General features: G+C 37.2%; 1 protein-coding gene across 2 annotated transcripts in view; it reads left to right on the forward strand.

The window, feature by feature from the left end:
* Window positions 1-16,188, forward strand: part of COL14A1 (collagen type XIV alpha 1 chain) — a 216,362-nt gene that overhangs the window by 6,449 nt on the left and 193,725 nt on the right. For both annotated transcript variants that reach the window (XM_032316061.1, XM_032316062.1), the window contains exon 2: window positions 9,590-9,715. In XM_032316061.1, coding sequence (XP_032171952.1) covers window positions 9,628-9,715 — 88 coding nt within the window. In that variant the 5' untranslated portion in view covers window positions 9,590-9,627. The remainder of the gene's footprint in view (window positions 1-9,589; window positions 9,716-16,188) is intronic.

The raw sequence follows: 16,188 nt of genomic DNA on the forward strand, positions 1-16,188 counted from the left end.
CATTATCTGGCCAGAAGGGTGATCTTAGATCCTTTCTGTTTTTACACTATTTACTGTCTTTCTCTTTCCCTTCATCTATCTATCTTTCTTTCTTTCTTTCTTTCTTTTTTTTTAACTGCCTTATATTCATCTTTATAATTTTTCTTTTTCTGGGCACCTAGGTGCCTCAGGTCATGATCCCAGAGTCCTGGGATTGAGCCCTGCATCTGGCCACCTGCTCAGTGGGAAGCCTGCTTCTCCCTCTCCCATTCCCCCTGCTTGTGTTCCCTCTCTCACTGTCTCTCTCTCTATCAAATAAATAAATACATAAATAAATCTTTATAATTTTTTCTCTCCTCCGTTTTCTTATTTCCAGCTTTCTATTTTCCCTTCCATTTTAATGTTGTAAATTTGATTCAGTTTTTTTTTTAATTTTAAAAAAGCAAAATGAGGGAGCCCAAATACATAAGTTAAGAAAGGAAAATAGAAAACAATCACAAAATTAGAGGAATTTACAAGACAAGAATAGTAATTACAATTATTGTATGCTAATACATTAGAAAATGAGGATGAAATGGATTATTTTTAACAAAATAGAAAATTCTAAAATACCTTAGGTTTACAGAAATTATAAATAAGACAATAGGCATAAAATTTTTGAAAAGTAGTTAAAAAGTAGCCTCCCCAAATGCCAAAATTCCATGGTTTTGCAATTAGATGCTAACAAAAATGTACAAAAAAATAAGTAAGAGCAATAATATTATAACTGTTCTAAAGGACCATTTACAGAAAGAACAGAAACTTCATATTTTTGTGAAATGTATGTATACTGATATACACATTTGACACAGCATAAAAAGAAAGCTACAGACTCCTCTCACTTATTAATACTAGTGCACTTGTTAATATGAACTAATTTGTATTAGCAAATAGAACCCAGTGACACATCAAAGAATAATATGCCTCTCTATTGTCATTGCAATTGCTTTTATAGTTAGGCTTGTTATCAGGAATTATGAGTCCTCTGACTTTGTTCTTTTTTTTTATATATATTTTATTTTGTTATTTGTCACAGAGAGAGAAAGAGCACACAGCAGAGGGAGTGGCTCCTTGCTGATCAAGGAGCCCAGTGCTGTGCTTGATCCCAGGACACTGGGATCATGACCTGAGTCAAAGACAGATGCTTAATTGACTGAGCCACCCAGGTGTTCCTGACTTTGCTCTTTTTAAAAAGATCATTTTGGTTTTTCTAAGTCCTGTGCATTTCCCTGCAAGTTTTTATAATCAATTAGTTAATTTCTATAGAAAATGGCTTGAGATTTTGATAAATTGCTTTGAATCTGTAGATTAATTTGAAGACATCCTAACAATTGGGTTTTTCAATCCATGAACATGGTATACTGCTCTGTATATTTAGGCATTTTTAAGTTTCTCTTAGGAATTCAGTTTTGTATTTTTCTGGTTTTTATGCCAAAGACTGTAGAATATACCATGTCTAACTGACTTCTAAGTATTTTGTGTTTTGTATATAGAATTTTAAAAACTATTTTCTTTCCCATTTGTTTTCTGGTATAAGAATATGATTAATTTTTGCCCATTGATCTGTGTCCTGCAGACTTCCTAAATTTACTTACTATTTTAAGTAAGTTTTGTTTTCTTTTATATGTCCTTTAGGATCTGTGCAAAAAATCTTGTTGATTTTAAATACAGTTTTGCTTCTTCCTTCCCTCCCTCCCTTTCTTCCTTCTTTCCTCTCTTTCTTTTCTTTTCCTCTTTTATTCCTTCCTTCCTTCCTTCCTTCCTTATTGCACTGACCAGGACCTCTAGTACAATGCTGAATGAAATGGTAAAACTGTTACAGTGTTGATTTTTCAATATGATTTTTCAATAGATGCCCTTTATCAGATGGATAAAGTTCCCCTTATTTTTACTTTGTTGAGTTTCTTTTTTTTTTTAAGATTTTTATTTATTTGATATTTATTTATTTGACAGAGAGAGAGATCACAAGTAGGCAGAGAGGCAGGCACAGAGAGAGGAGGAAGCAGGCTCCCTGCTGAGCAGAGAGCCCAATGCGGGGCTCGATCCCAGGACCACGAGACCATGACCTGAGCTGAAGGCGGAGGCTTAACCCACTAAGCCACCAGGCGCCCCTATTTATTCATATATTGGTCTAACATCCTGAATGATTGAACTAGTCATAACATTTGTAGAATATATCCCACTTAATAATGATTTTCATTATTTTTATATGTAGGTAAATGGATTTTTATTTCTATGTCTATGAGGAATATTCTGTAATTTTGTAATGAAATCTGGTTTTAATAAAAGGATTATGCTAGCTCACCTCTGTTTTCTGAAATGGTTTGCATGGGATTGATATTTTACCTCCCTTAAATATTTGATAGAATTCAGTAGTGAAAGCATTTGGGTTACAATTTTCTTTTTAGGAATATATATGTTAAATATTTATTTGAGTATAATTGACACACAATAGTACATAAGTTTCAGGTGTACAAGACAGTGAGTGATTTAAGTTTATGTATAAGTTATGTATAAGTTTATACATTATGTTATGTTCACCACATGTGTAACTACCATCTGTCCTGATACTTTGCTATTACAATGTCATTGACATATTCTTTATGCTGTGCCTTTTATTTCCTTGACTTTTTCACTCCATAACTGGAAGCATGTATCTCCCACTCTCCTTTATCCCTTTTGTTCAACACCCATTCGTCTCTCCTCTGGCAACCATTAGTTTGTGAATATTTTTAATAACAACTTCAGTCTCTATAATAGAAGGCTGCTTGGACTTTCTGTATTTTCATGTGTCTGCTTTAGCAAGTGGAGTGTGTCAAGAGTGTTTTCCAATTAAGCTAAATTGTTGGACTTACTGGCAAAAAGTTAATATTTTTCCTTTTTTCATTTGTTAGCATGTGAAATATGTAGTGATATAATTTCCTTTCTTCTTGTATTGTTAGTTGTGTTTCCTATCTTATTTCTTGGTCAATCTTTCTTAAAATTTTTCTATTTTATTAATATTCCAGAGAAACAAATTTTAGTTTTGCTAATTTTCACTAATATTAGTTTTATAGTTCTTTGATTTTTTACTGTTATCCTTATTAATCCCTTTCTTCAACTTAATTTGGATTTAATTTGCTCTTCTTTTTCTGGCTTCTTTAGGTGGAACATGAGATCATTGGTTTTAAATCTTTCTTCTTTTTATGTAAATATATTAACCTAGAAATTTTTCTCTAATCCCTCAGCTGCATTCCACAGATGTTCATGTGTTGTCTTTGTATTTTTGTTCCCTTCCAAATATTTTTCTTAATTTCCATTGTGATTTCTTCTTTGACCTATGGATTAATTAGAAACATGATGTTTAATCTCCAGTTTTTGAATTTGTAAAGATATTTTAATATGGTTGATTTCTAATTTAATTCTGTTACTGTCAGAAAGCATACTCTGTAAATTATCAAACTTTTGAAAAATTTTAAGTCCCATTTTATGGCCCAGAATATGGCTGACTTTATAAAACTTCCTATGCACACTTAAAAACAGTGCATTCTACAGTTGGTGGGTGTAATGTTCAATAAATATTAATTTGTTGATAGAGTTACCAACAACCGTTGTGTTCTTACTGATACTTTGTTTAGTTTTTGAGTCCATTTCTAAGAGGAGTGTTAACGTCTCTAGCTTTGCTTATTATTCCATTCTTCCATTCCATTCCATATCAGTTTTTGCCTCATGGATTCTGAAGCTCTGTTGTTAAATGCACACACATTTAAGATGGATACGTTTTTTTGGATTCTTGACTCTATCATTCTGAAGTATCCAGGGTTTGAGGAGAATTTCTATCCTGATTTTATTTCTCTTTATTGTGGCTCACTCTTTTCTGACATGTCCCTTCTCAGTTTCCAGTCCCTGGAGTTCCTGAACATGTCTGCTCTTTGATACTTTATGCTACTAAGACTGGCTTTCCACCTGACCTCTAGTCACACGGCCGTGCCCAGTGGGGTGTTCACTCAGGAAGAAAAAGTCAAATCACCAAGCTAATAGTACCCCAACTAGGTTTTCTTTATTCCTAACCTAGAAGTGTTTTCTACTATGTCATAATGCTAACGGATAAGAGTAATGACCACTTTCAGATGGCTGAGTAATAGTCCACTGTCTATATGGACCATATCTTCTTGATCCATTTGTCTCTTGAAGGGCATCTTGGCTCTTTCCACAGTTTGGCTATTGTAGACTTTGCTGCTATGAACATTGGAGTACATAGGGCCCTTCTTTTCACTACATCTGTGTCTTTGGGGCAAATGCTCAGTAGTGCAACTGCCAGGTCATAGGGTAGCTGTATCTGTAATTTTTTGAGGAAACTCCACACTGTTTTCCAAAATGGCTGCACCAACTTGCATTCCCACCAACAGTGTAAGAGGGTTCCCCTTTCTCCATATCCTCTCCAACATTTGTTGTTTCTTGCCTTGTCAACTTTTGCATCAACATGGATGGGACTAGAGATTATGGTGAGTGAAATAAGTGAAGCAGAGAAAGTCAAGTATCATATGGTTTCACTTACTTGTGGAGCATAAGGAATAACATGGAGGACATTAGGAGAAGGAAAGGAAAAGTGAAGGGGGGGCAGAAATTGGAGGGGGGAGACGAACCATGAGAGACTGTGGACTCCGAGAAACTAACTGAGGGTTTTAGAGAGGATGGGGGTGGGGGGATGGGTAAGTCTGGTGATGGGTATTAGGGAGGGCACATACTGCACGAAGCACTGGATTTATATGCAAACAATGAATCACGGAGCACTACATCAAAAACTAATGATATACTGTAGGATGACTAACAGAACGCAATAAAAAACAACAATAAAAAAGAGTTATGACCACTAACTTCCTCTGGGGCTTGTTTTTAAGTGGACCTCCTTAACCAGTCCTGGAAACTTCTTTGATTATTCTGGATGTGAGGAGGGAGGTATTTTCATTGGAGAGAAGAAATAAGAAATGGTAAACAATGTCAACCTGCTGGGTAATAGATTAGACCTGTTTTTAGTCTTTGCTTTTTAATCTACAGATCTGAATGACCTAGATCATTGATTGACTATAAAAGTCTCTTTTATACAGTGAACCTTAAAGGATAAACAAAGGAAGATTGGGGAAAGCATCTCAGAGGTCATATTGTCCCATTCCCCTTCCCTTCTATAGCATCTGGTATGGACAAAACTTAACCGGCTACTGCCTCTGAGCTTCTAGTAAGAGAGAAGAACCGATTCTAAGTTTTGAGAATTTTTACATCCAAATTCACATATCTGTGGGCCAGTCCAGTGATTCAAGTTTGATTTGCAGAAGCTGCACAAAATATTTTGTTTTATTTTCCACATGAAAGCCCTTCAAATATTTGAAGACATTCATCACGTGCCTCTGATTCTTATTTTTCCTAGGCTGAAAACATGCTTAAACATCCCCATTTCTTTTAAATCTTTGCATGAACTTGTCAACTAGAACTGCCCCTTTTTCTTTTTTCTTTCTTTTTTTTTAAGTCTATGAGTGGCTCTTAAGTCAAATCTTCCACATCCTCATATGGTTGATTATTTTGAATCTATATAGAGCTGTCCTCTGGAAAATGATAAAATATCGGTAGGAATGTATTTTGAAAAGTTTAAAGCAGTTCATCCCTGCAAATAATTGCATCTCTATCATTATCTGGGTCTTCTGTTTTTGCCTAAAACTTTTGCCAAGTCAGTCCCAACACCTTAATACGATCGGGTAGATAAAGACTTCTTGCATTTCCTTCCTCCTTTAGTATCTACTCACGTAGCAGATTTGTTGATTGTTATCATTCCTTTGTCCTTCGGGTTTCTCCAGCCCGTTGCTAACATGGAATGAATTAGAACTTTTTGAGAGCTCCCTGTGTTCTAAGTACATTGTCTGCATTACCTCAATCATTGGATAAGGTAGATGTTAATTTGCACACTTTGTATAAAGAAACCAAGTCTGAGTGGTTAAACCAGTTAGCCAAGGACCCCTAACAAATGATTGGCAGATTGTCTTCCTACCTCCGATTTTTCTATTTGTACCATCACTTTGTGCTAACTCTTTTTTCTGTTTCATCCTTATTTTATGTAGCTTTGCAATGTATTTGCTTGTGATCTTTCCTTTCAGTAAACTAGTAAGATCACGGAGATCAGGGATTATGTAGTAGGAAGTTTTGTATTTTCCTTAGTACCAAGTAGAGAGCTTTGGTTTCTAATACTACAGATAACACACTCTTTCAAGGCCATATGCCAGATGCTAGCAACAGTTTTGTTTAAGTTCTTTTTTTTTTTTTTTAAGTCAGCACTCTTCGAGTAGAACATTATTCAAGATTTGAATGTATGTATGTGTGTAAGTGTGTGCAAGTGTTTATATGTGTATGAGTGGTTTACAAAAACTTTAGAATAACTGTTTTAAGGAATTTTGATAAAACTGGCTGTACCCGGGGCCTTTGCTCCTTATTAAACTCAACTGTACAAGTGACATCAAATAAAACAAACACATGAAGTAGAAGAGGGGTAAATTAGTCCTAACGGGAATAGTTTTAAAATACTAAATATGAAATTGTGGCAGTGTTTTGAGAAAACTTGTACTGAACGTTATCAACTTTCCCAAAATTGGGTTTATACCTTCTGAACTTAGAACTAAGTTTTAACATGTTTTTAAACAACAGCAAAAAAGTTAAGGCAGAATTATTTATCTTGGGCAGGATTTTGGGCAAAGTTTCAACAAATTAGGCTTTGACATTTTGGTAAATGTTGAAGTATCTCATGGCACTTTAGAAGGAATTGGGATTTTTCTTGCCCCTATTTTACTGTCCAAAAATTTGGAGACTTGGCAGAAAACCTTGGGAAAACTAAAATTCCACTTCTCTCAATGTGGTATTACTCATCCCAATTTAAAGTAAGCAATAAAAAGGAAGATTTAAAGATAAGCTATGGCTACAATTTTTTCCATATAAATAATACTGTTTTTTTTAATTACCCAGGATACGGTAGAATTAGTTAATTAGCTAAGTAATTAAAATTTAAATTCGTGAGATGCAGATTAACTTACAATGTGTCTTGTTAGTTATTGCTTCGAAACACCTGGACACAAGAATTGTAGTATTTTGAAGAGAACAGAGAAAGTCTTTTGGATTATGGCTTGTAAAAGGATTTTTTTTCCTTCTTTGTTAAAATACTATCATGTGGTGTCTGATAAAAGTCCCCTGATCCTAAAGTGTATGCCAGAAACACAAATGTGGCCTGTTTCCTTACTTCTCCTTTTCGTTGCCTTGTTCTGGTAGAAACCTAGGGTTGTAGTGTAGGGGTATAAAATCTTAAATTATTTTATTTGATTGAGAGAGTGATTCTGCTGGTATGGTTTTGTGGGGTGTAGTGGCCAGCTTTCTGGGTGACTGGCTGATTTGTTGATTTCCTAGTTGCAACAGGACTGAAGCCCACTCCCATATCTTTCCAAATCCTCTGTATTCATGCCTTCTGTCTACATAAGTGCTACTCCCATCCCTTTGGGCAATCCACCTAATCTTGTTCTTTTTGCCTCTGTAGCTGGAGGGTTCTCTATGTGCCGCAGGGTCTCTCCTCTTTAATTCGTCAAAATGTATTCACTGTTTGTCCAATTTCCTCTGTGCTGTGACAAATGGTTTGTTTACTAATCTGCAGTGAATCAACCCAAGCTAAAATGCTCAATACATATAAAATAAATACATATGCTAATCCCTTAATGTGTTGTTTATTCTCTTAGGAGAGACACTCAATGTATTGCCTCTTCCATTAGGAATTTTAAGGAGCGGCCATTATGTGAATGTCTTAATCCAGGGAAATATTCTTTTATAACTAGCATTTGGGAACTATGGTAGGCTGATAGGGGAAGATATTTTTTGAATCTCTAGATACAACTGAGTACCTTCTTTAATTTTTATGATAGAACCTTAACTCGATTATTTATAAGATTATCAGAGCTTACAGATCTCCCTTTTACTGGCAAGGCAGAAGAGTTGCACGCAAGACTGTAATTAGGTGTTATGAAAATGAGTACTTGCCAAAAAAATTTTTTTGAATGATTGCTTGAAGGAAAGACAGTTATTTATTTCTCTGGAGACACCGTATTATTCTGGAATAACACCAGGATTTCAGAGGTTTAAGTGCATCAGTCATATTGGTTTGAGAGTTTACGGACACACTTTGCTGCATTTGCTGAGATAACTCTTCAGTTAAAAAAGAAATTAAAACTTACATGATGTGGCCAAAGCTTATTCAGAGGAAAATTAATGGCCTCAAATAAAGAATAGTATTCCATTAGTTAAAGATTTAACAAAAAAAAAGATTACAAAGAACAATGAAAAGCAAATAAAACAATAAAAGCTGAAATTAGCAGGGATTACAAAAAGAAGTGATTCCTGATGAGAAGTGCAAAAATAGATAATTAAAACCCATAATATTAACCAATAAAAAAAACTTGTTCTCAAAAAAACTGCAGACTGGACAAATATATATAGATTCTCCAGAAACATAGTATTTTAATACTGTTAATGGGGCTATAACCAAAAAAGATACGTTTTAAGTTGAGAGAGGACACAACTCTGTTAATAAATTTTGTACTTAAATATGTCCCAAATATCACAGAGGGCCTACTAAAAACATTATGCTAATTATCTGAAATTTGCCTCAGATCCTTTGTGAAACAATATTGGAGGATGAATGAATGAATATACAAATGAAAAAAATGTCCTGGTAGAAGAAAACTTTTGAGATGTCTTTTTACTTTCTGTGAAAGGACTCAGAATTTCTCCTCGGTAATGGCTCAGAATAGAGTTGTGGTCACCAGTTTGGAGACCTTGGCCTTGGAAATTAATACCAGCCAGTCACCCTTGCTTCTCTCTCCATGCTTCTTTTCCTCCCTCCCTTTTCTCCCTTTTCTACCTTTCCTCCCTTTTTCTTCTCTTTCTCTTTTGCTTACAGTTTTCCTCTCATTGATCTCCTCGTGAAAAAGAGAACCTTGGACTTGTTTTTAGATTCGCACATGAAAGGAAAAAGGTTATAAGAAAAGAGGAGAGGATTAGGGCTTTTTCGGCCCAGCAGAATAGTGATTTTATACTAGCACAGAGTGGTTTTTCAAATTCTTTTTGATTACCAGAGGGAAGGTCCCATCTATCACCTTTACTTTGTAGGCAAGAGAAGGCAACAGTAGGACTTTGAAGTTTATGTGAAAAATCCTGGAGGAACACATTACTGTCAAGGAAGTTGTGATTGTCTGATGACAATGGTCATTTCAGGTAAACTCTTGGAATTGATCCATTTGGACAATTCACCACGTAGTGTGCACCTTACAAAGACTCACAGAGGACTGTCAACTTCTTCCCTAAATATTTCAGATCATTCTCTCCATTTGCAGCATCTTCTCACAAATTTTTCTTTTACCAGTTTATATTTCAGAGTGACATATATGGTGCCCTAGGGAATGAATGACTTCCTGACATTCCTCATCCAAGTTGGCTTGTTTGCCTGTCCTGGATGACTACCTTTGCTTCATTTTCAGGCATCTCAAGATCTTCCTGTGCTCTCTATTTCCAGGACGGCTGCTGTGTCCCATGTGAGAAGCAGAGGATAAAATGAAGATTCTTCAGTGCAACATGCATCACTGGCTGTTTCCAGCTCTGCTGGCTGTTGCTTATTTTTCCATCATTGTCCAGGGTCAAGGTAATGCAAAACTTTAAGATAATCATTAGGGCCTGGAACTCTAGCTATATTGGTTCTGATTATTATTTTTTCTTTATTTACCCTAATAGTGTTTCACCTAACACCTACCCTAATAGTGTGCTACTGTGTTTCTAGGCAAGGTCATATGTTACTCAGTTTCCCCAGCTGTTTACTTTGTAGAAATGTGCCACAACTTTGATGAGGGTTAAGACCTCACCAATGACTGAGCATAGAAATTTTGTGGTGGTTTGTTAAACAGCTCATTCTTCACATGCTTCTGAAGAGGCTGTGCAGATTTCATTGGGAAAAGACAAATTTGCATGCTGCAAAATCAGTTCCATTAGTGAAGAGCTATAATGGGTGTTATGTCGGTACCCCAGTCATGCCTTGTCTCTTAAATAGAGGGCCTACAAAATATGTCTGCCACTTCCTACCTGGTCTTTATCATTTTGTTTCTTTCTTTAAAAACTAGCACATGGTGTAAAGCTTACTAAAAGCCTGATATAAGCGGCCAATGTGCCATTTTAAGCATTTCCAATGATTTCTGGTTTTGTTTTCGTTGAACTTAGTTTTTGAAATCTACTTTCTGTATTACTGGGGTCTGCACTTTTATTCTCAATTTCCACTCATTTTTATAAAGTGTGTTAGGAGTTTCTGCACTACCAACTCGTGGGCCAAATCTGACCCACTGCTTGTTTTTGTCTTTAAAGTTTTATTGGAACACAGACATGCGTTTACATATGTCTGTGGCTGCGTTCACCCTGCGGGGAGTCGAGTGATTGTGGCAGAGACTGTGTAGGCCACAAAGCCTGAAATATTTATTATCTAGACTTTTGCAAAAAAAGCATGCTGACTTCCGAAGTCAGTGCACAACATGTATAAGTAAGGAAAACTCCATTACTAGGTAAACAAGATAATCTTGCAGAAACAGAAATGTTGGTGCTGAAATTGTCATTCATCGACTTAGCAAGGAAATCTACATGTGATAAAGAAAGTTATTTTAGGAGTGTTAATGTCTAAGGCTTGGAATTTACAGTTATAGAGAAGTCAAATGTTAAGACCCACCACACCCTGCTTCCTCAAAGTGAGACATGCTTGTTTGGAAAGGCATGGAATTTGACCCTTTGCGTGTTCAAATAGTGTTAAAGCCGTATTTCCAAGTCTTCAAGCAACACATAGGAAACAGTTGGACAGATCGATTCTGCTTGCTCTATTTACATTAATACAAGAATGCTTTTGGAAGTGATAACTAGAAATCCCAGATAAGTTTCCATCTAAACTGTGGGATTCCAGACATAAGACCTTTGGAACACAGGGCAGGCAAATCACAAAGCCCTTCAGAGCGGTCATCTTAGTCTAACTTAGTTCAGAAATGGTCTTTTGTGGAGCAGCTGATTATACAGAGAGCCTTTCTGGGATACTTTCGGGAGTGCCATCGACCAGATACACACTGTTGGCCAAATTCCATTTTAAATGAATATTTATGGGGCACATTCTGTGTGTTAGGTTCAGGATACAAGGTAAGACTTCACTCTTTGTCCTCCAGCAGCTTACTGCTACTGAGGAGACAGGGTATACGCAGATAAATCACCATGCAAGCTTTTGTGGGGTGGGGGATGGTGGGTGTAGCAAGAGACAAAGATGGAAAGGTCTACTGGAGCCAGACTGTGGGGAATTTTAAACAGCTCCATTTTTTAAAGAAACTCTGACAGCAATGTTGATGATACTCGTATCTGCAACCTGTAGGCGTTTGGGAAATAAGTAAAGTAAGAGAGACCATCCGAAGATTATATTGACTTCTCTGAGAAGTAACCGTTGGGGGCCTGAACCAGATAGAAAGAGAGAAGAGAATGAGTCCAAGAAACATTTCAGAGGTAGAAGCGATTGAATTTGTTTTCTGATCAGACATGGAGAGAGTTGTGAAAGGGAAATGCCAGAGATGACTCTAAGTCTTTTTGTTGGAGAAGTGAGGAGAGGAAGCCTTTAATTTTGACCGCTACGTCATTGTTGCTTGTGTATCTTTGTGTCATAGTTGTTTGTTTACCTACGCTTGTTAAAACAGTAGTTCTCTTCTTAGTGTCTGTATCTCTGATACAGAACAATGCCTCAGTCGTAGTATACATTTGTTGAGGAGATTAATAAAAGAATAAGCATCTGACTCTTGATTTCGGCTCAGGTCATGATCTGAGTCGTGAGATCAAGCCCTGCTTCGGGCTCCATGGTTAGTGGGGAGTCTGCTTGAGATTCTCTTCCTCTGCCCCATCCCCTGCTGTGCATGCACTCCCCCCCCCAATAAATAAATGTTTAAAGACATAAAAGAATAAGAAATGAAGCAAATTTAAGAAGGAGATGAGGTCAGTCTTAGACACATATGGAGCCTCAGGTGCTTGTGGAACATTTAGGACAAGGTGTCTGGTGGGCAGTGGGTGGTGTGAGCTTAGATGAAAGAGTGGAGAGTAGGAAATGTATCTAAATTGTTTTGTGCTTGGAGGTTAGCTGATAGGGACCTTTGAGGTCTCAGAGGTGAGCCAAAAAGGCATGGCCCGATGGAGAGAAGTGAGGATGAAATACGGCAGACATCAACAGTGAAGAAGTTAAAGGAAGAAAAAAGATGATTGAAATTGTCAAAAAAGCAATTGTAAAGAGGGTCAGGGGAATGTCGTGGCCTAGAAGTGAAGGCTGGAGAAACTGAAGAAGGAAGATGGCGGGCGGGCACCTGCGGGAGGAAATCCTAGTAAGAAAAGGCTTCAGATGCCATTGACTTCTTTGGCTTTTAGGAAAGTATGTAAGACATTTAAGAAACTGAATCTTATTTCTATCTTCCAGGACAACGTTCATGGTGTCAGCAGAGAATAAAGCATGTGAATTGCTTTGTTTGATTGATTTTCTGCCTTTTTTTTTTTTAAGAATTTTAAAAATTTTAAGTAGTCTCAATACCCAACGTGGAGCTCAAATATAACCCCGAGGTCAAGAGTTGCACGGTCTACAGACTTAGCCAGCCAGGAGCCTGTGATTGATTTTCTACTATTAATTTTTTTCAAGTTTATTTATTTTTAAGTAATCTCTACACCCAACGTGGGGCTCAAACTCATGATCCCAAGATCACGAGTCACTTCTGACTGAGCCAGTCAGGTGCCCTTGATTTTCTACTTTTAAAGCAGACATAGGAGTGTGAGTTCCTGTGGGTTGGCCAATTTCGACACTAATTTGCAAAGTCACACGTGAATGTGTTTGACATTCAATACATTATTTTGCTAATGGCAGGTGCGTTGACTTGCTAGCTGACACTAATTACTCTCAAACTTTATGTTCTTAGAGACATTTTGGAGTCATATTTATTCACAAAATGAAAAGAAAGGTCAGTGTGGTAGGCAGAATAATGTGCTCGCAACAATACACACATCCTAATTTCCAGAACCTGTAAATATGCCAAATTATATGGCAAAGGGGAAATTAAGATTGCTGATGGGATGGAAGCTGTCAGTCAGCTGACTTTAAGATAGGGAGATTATCCTGGATTACCTAGGTGGGTCCAATTTGGACCCAATCATGGGGGTCTTAAATGTTTAAGAAGAGGGAGGCAGAGGAATGAAAGTCAAAGTCATGTAAGAAAGACTTAGCCAAGGCTATTGATGGCTTTGAAGATGGAAAGGGGACTCAAGTCAAGGAATGCTGGAATCCTCTAGAACCTGGAAAAGGCAGGAAAATGGATCGTCTCTGAGAGCCTCCAAAAGGGGAGGCAACCCTATCTACACTTTGGTTTTAGCCCAGCGAGACCCATTTCAGGCTTTTGACCCCCAGAACTGTAAGATAATACATTTCTTTTATTGTAAGTGGCTAATACAGTCTGTATTAAAAGGCATGTAGGAAATTAACTTTCGCCTCCTAAATAGCTTAATCAACAGAATGTATTTTACCACTTAGTCTCTAAGTAATTCTTTCTGGAGAACTTTCCCTCTCCAGAGAATGTGAACCCACATTGGCTCAAAAATAGTTGTTTATACCTAGGTTATTCCAGCATCTTCTTTTCAAGACAAGTTGCTAAATGAACTGGAACACAGAAAACATATTGTTGTGTTGGCTGTAAGGGGGAAAAAAAGTGTATTCTATGACAGAATGGTGGGTCTAAGACTTTCTTAGTATTTCATAGTAAGTCTGCCCTGGGTTCCAGCAAAATTTGTTTTGGATGGTTATAAAAAGAAACCACTGAAGGTAAAGTAACTGTCATTTAAACACCTCAAAGCATATAAAATTAGAGACTTTGCATCAAAGTTAAATTTAACTTTATAAAGATCTCTGTATTAAGAAATTTACACATATGTTTTGTTGTTAGTAGTCATCAAACATGTTTGGACAGTGGAGAATATTTTCTTTTTTTTTTTTTTTTTTAAGATTTTTATTTATTTGTTAGAGAGAGAGATACAGAGCACAAGCACAGGCAGACAGAGGGGCAGGCTAGAGGCAGAGGGAGAAGCAGGCTCCCTGCCAAGCAAGGAGCCTGATGTGGGACTCGATCCCAGGACGCTGGGATCATGACCTGAGCCGAAGGCAGCCGCTTAACCAACTGAGCCACCCGGGCGTCCCGGAGAATATTTTCTTTACTGCTCTTTTCAGCATCTTTATAATGGGTCATCAAATGAAACATAGTAAGTTCCAAGTAAGACAAAAAGAACCTCCCCACTTCAGCATATCCCACAGTGACTTTCTTTCATATTTTAACTTCTTCTATTTATAGAACATTGGGCAATGCATTTATTATTTTTTTTAAGATTCATTTATTTATTTGAGAGAGAATGAGAGAGGGGAGGGGCAGAGGGAGAGAAATCCTCAAGCAGACTCCCCACTGAGCAAAGCCCAATCCAGGGCTCGGTCCCAGGACCCTGAGATCATGACCCGAGCCAAAATCAGGAGTCGACCCTTAACTAACTGAGCCACGCAGGCGCCCCAGGCAGTGCATTTAATTGAAAAATAACTGAGATAAAAAGCTAAGGTTTTTGTTGTTTGTTTGGCTGTTTTTAGATCCCTTGGAAAAATAAACCAAATACTTTTCTGCTGTTTAAAGGTCATTTACTTAATAAATATAAGAGGTTGTTCTATTGATACTGCACCCAAAACTATGTTTTGAAAGAGAACACATTTTCACTGCCCATGCTACTCCATCTTGATCAGTCAGAGGTTTTTGGATGCAAAAAAAAGAAACATTTTCTGGCCCATTGAAGCAAAAAAAGAAAAAAAAAGTATTTACTGGTAAGTAACAAAGTAGCTCACATCATTAAAGTAAAAGTTAAATTAAGCTTTGAGAAGGATGGGACTCTAAGAACACCCTGGATACTGGATAAAATTCTAGGAAACTGACCATTTTTTTTTAGGGCATGTTATTGCAATGAAATTGACGGGCTATTTTCCTTCCTTCCATGGCTGGACACAAGTTTCAGGTTCTTAGCCAGGAGAGTATGGCTGATTGACAGCACAGCCGAGGCCCCCTGCGGTACAGAGGGTGTATTGTTCTGGGGAAGAAACTAGCACCATACAGAGAAGGCAGACAAGTGGTGATCATGGGTCATGAAAACCGGATCTTCATTTCAGTGTTCCTGTAGAAAAAGTAGTGTTTCAGGAAATTACTGGAAATATTTTAATAGAAATAAATCTTTGGGGATGCCTGCTGGCTCAGTCGATTGAGCATCCAACTCTTGATTTCAGGTCAGGTCATGATCTCGGGGTGGTGACATCAAGCCCCAAGTTGAGCTCTACATTGGCCCGCCGTGGAGCCTGCTTAAGAGTCTCTCTTCCTTTACCTCTGCCCTTCCTGGCCCTTCCCCACAACACACATGCACGTGCTCTCTCTATAAAAAAAGAAACAGAAAGATTTCTATTGTTGAAATGGAGTGAAAGAAAGGAAAAAGGAAAGGAAGAAAGGAGAAAAGAAAGAGAAGGGGAGAGGGAAGGAAGACAGAAGGGAGGGGGGAAGGATGGAAAATTGACCCTTGAATAGTCACATTATGAAATAAAATTTCCCAAATGCCTATGGATAACAGTGAGGCTTTAATAAATCACGTAAACATTCATTTTCTGCCTACAAGATTTGTTTTCTATGAGAATAATTGTAGTGAAAGTTGGGAGTTTTAAAAACTTCCCTCTCAAAACAAACAAACAAACAAACAAAACCCTCATAACACAACAAAACAAACACAGCCCTATACTTTCAGTAACAAGCCTAACCCTGCAGGAGAGAGGAAAATAAAAAATGGACTGTCCCCATTCTTCCTCCTCAATTCCCCTTTGGGATGAAATACATCTATTCACAAATATTGTGTTTGGCTCAATCCCACAGGAAGCCTGGCTTCACCATGCAAGGAATGAGTTTCCCTGGGTTCTTAGTGTGGGCTAGAAATCAAATTTTACACTTAGTTTTTTTTTTTTTTTTTTTTTGTCTTCTTAAAAAACTTAGGATTTTAACTAACATGAAGTAAATT

The sequence above is a fragment of the Mustela erminea genome, chromosome 16, assembly GCF_009829155.1.
Source record: "Mustela erminea isolate mMusErm1 chromosome 16, mMusErm1.Pri, whole genome shotgun sequence".
NCBI classification, from domain to species: domain Eukaryota; kingdom Metazoa; phylum Chordata; class Mammalia; order Carnivora; family Mustelidae; genus Mustela; species Mustela erminea.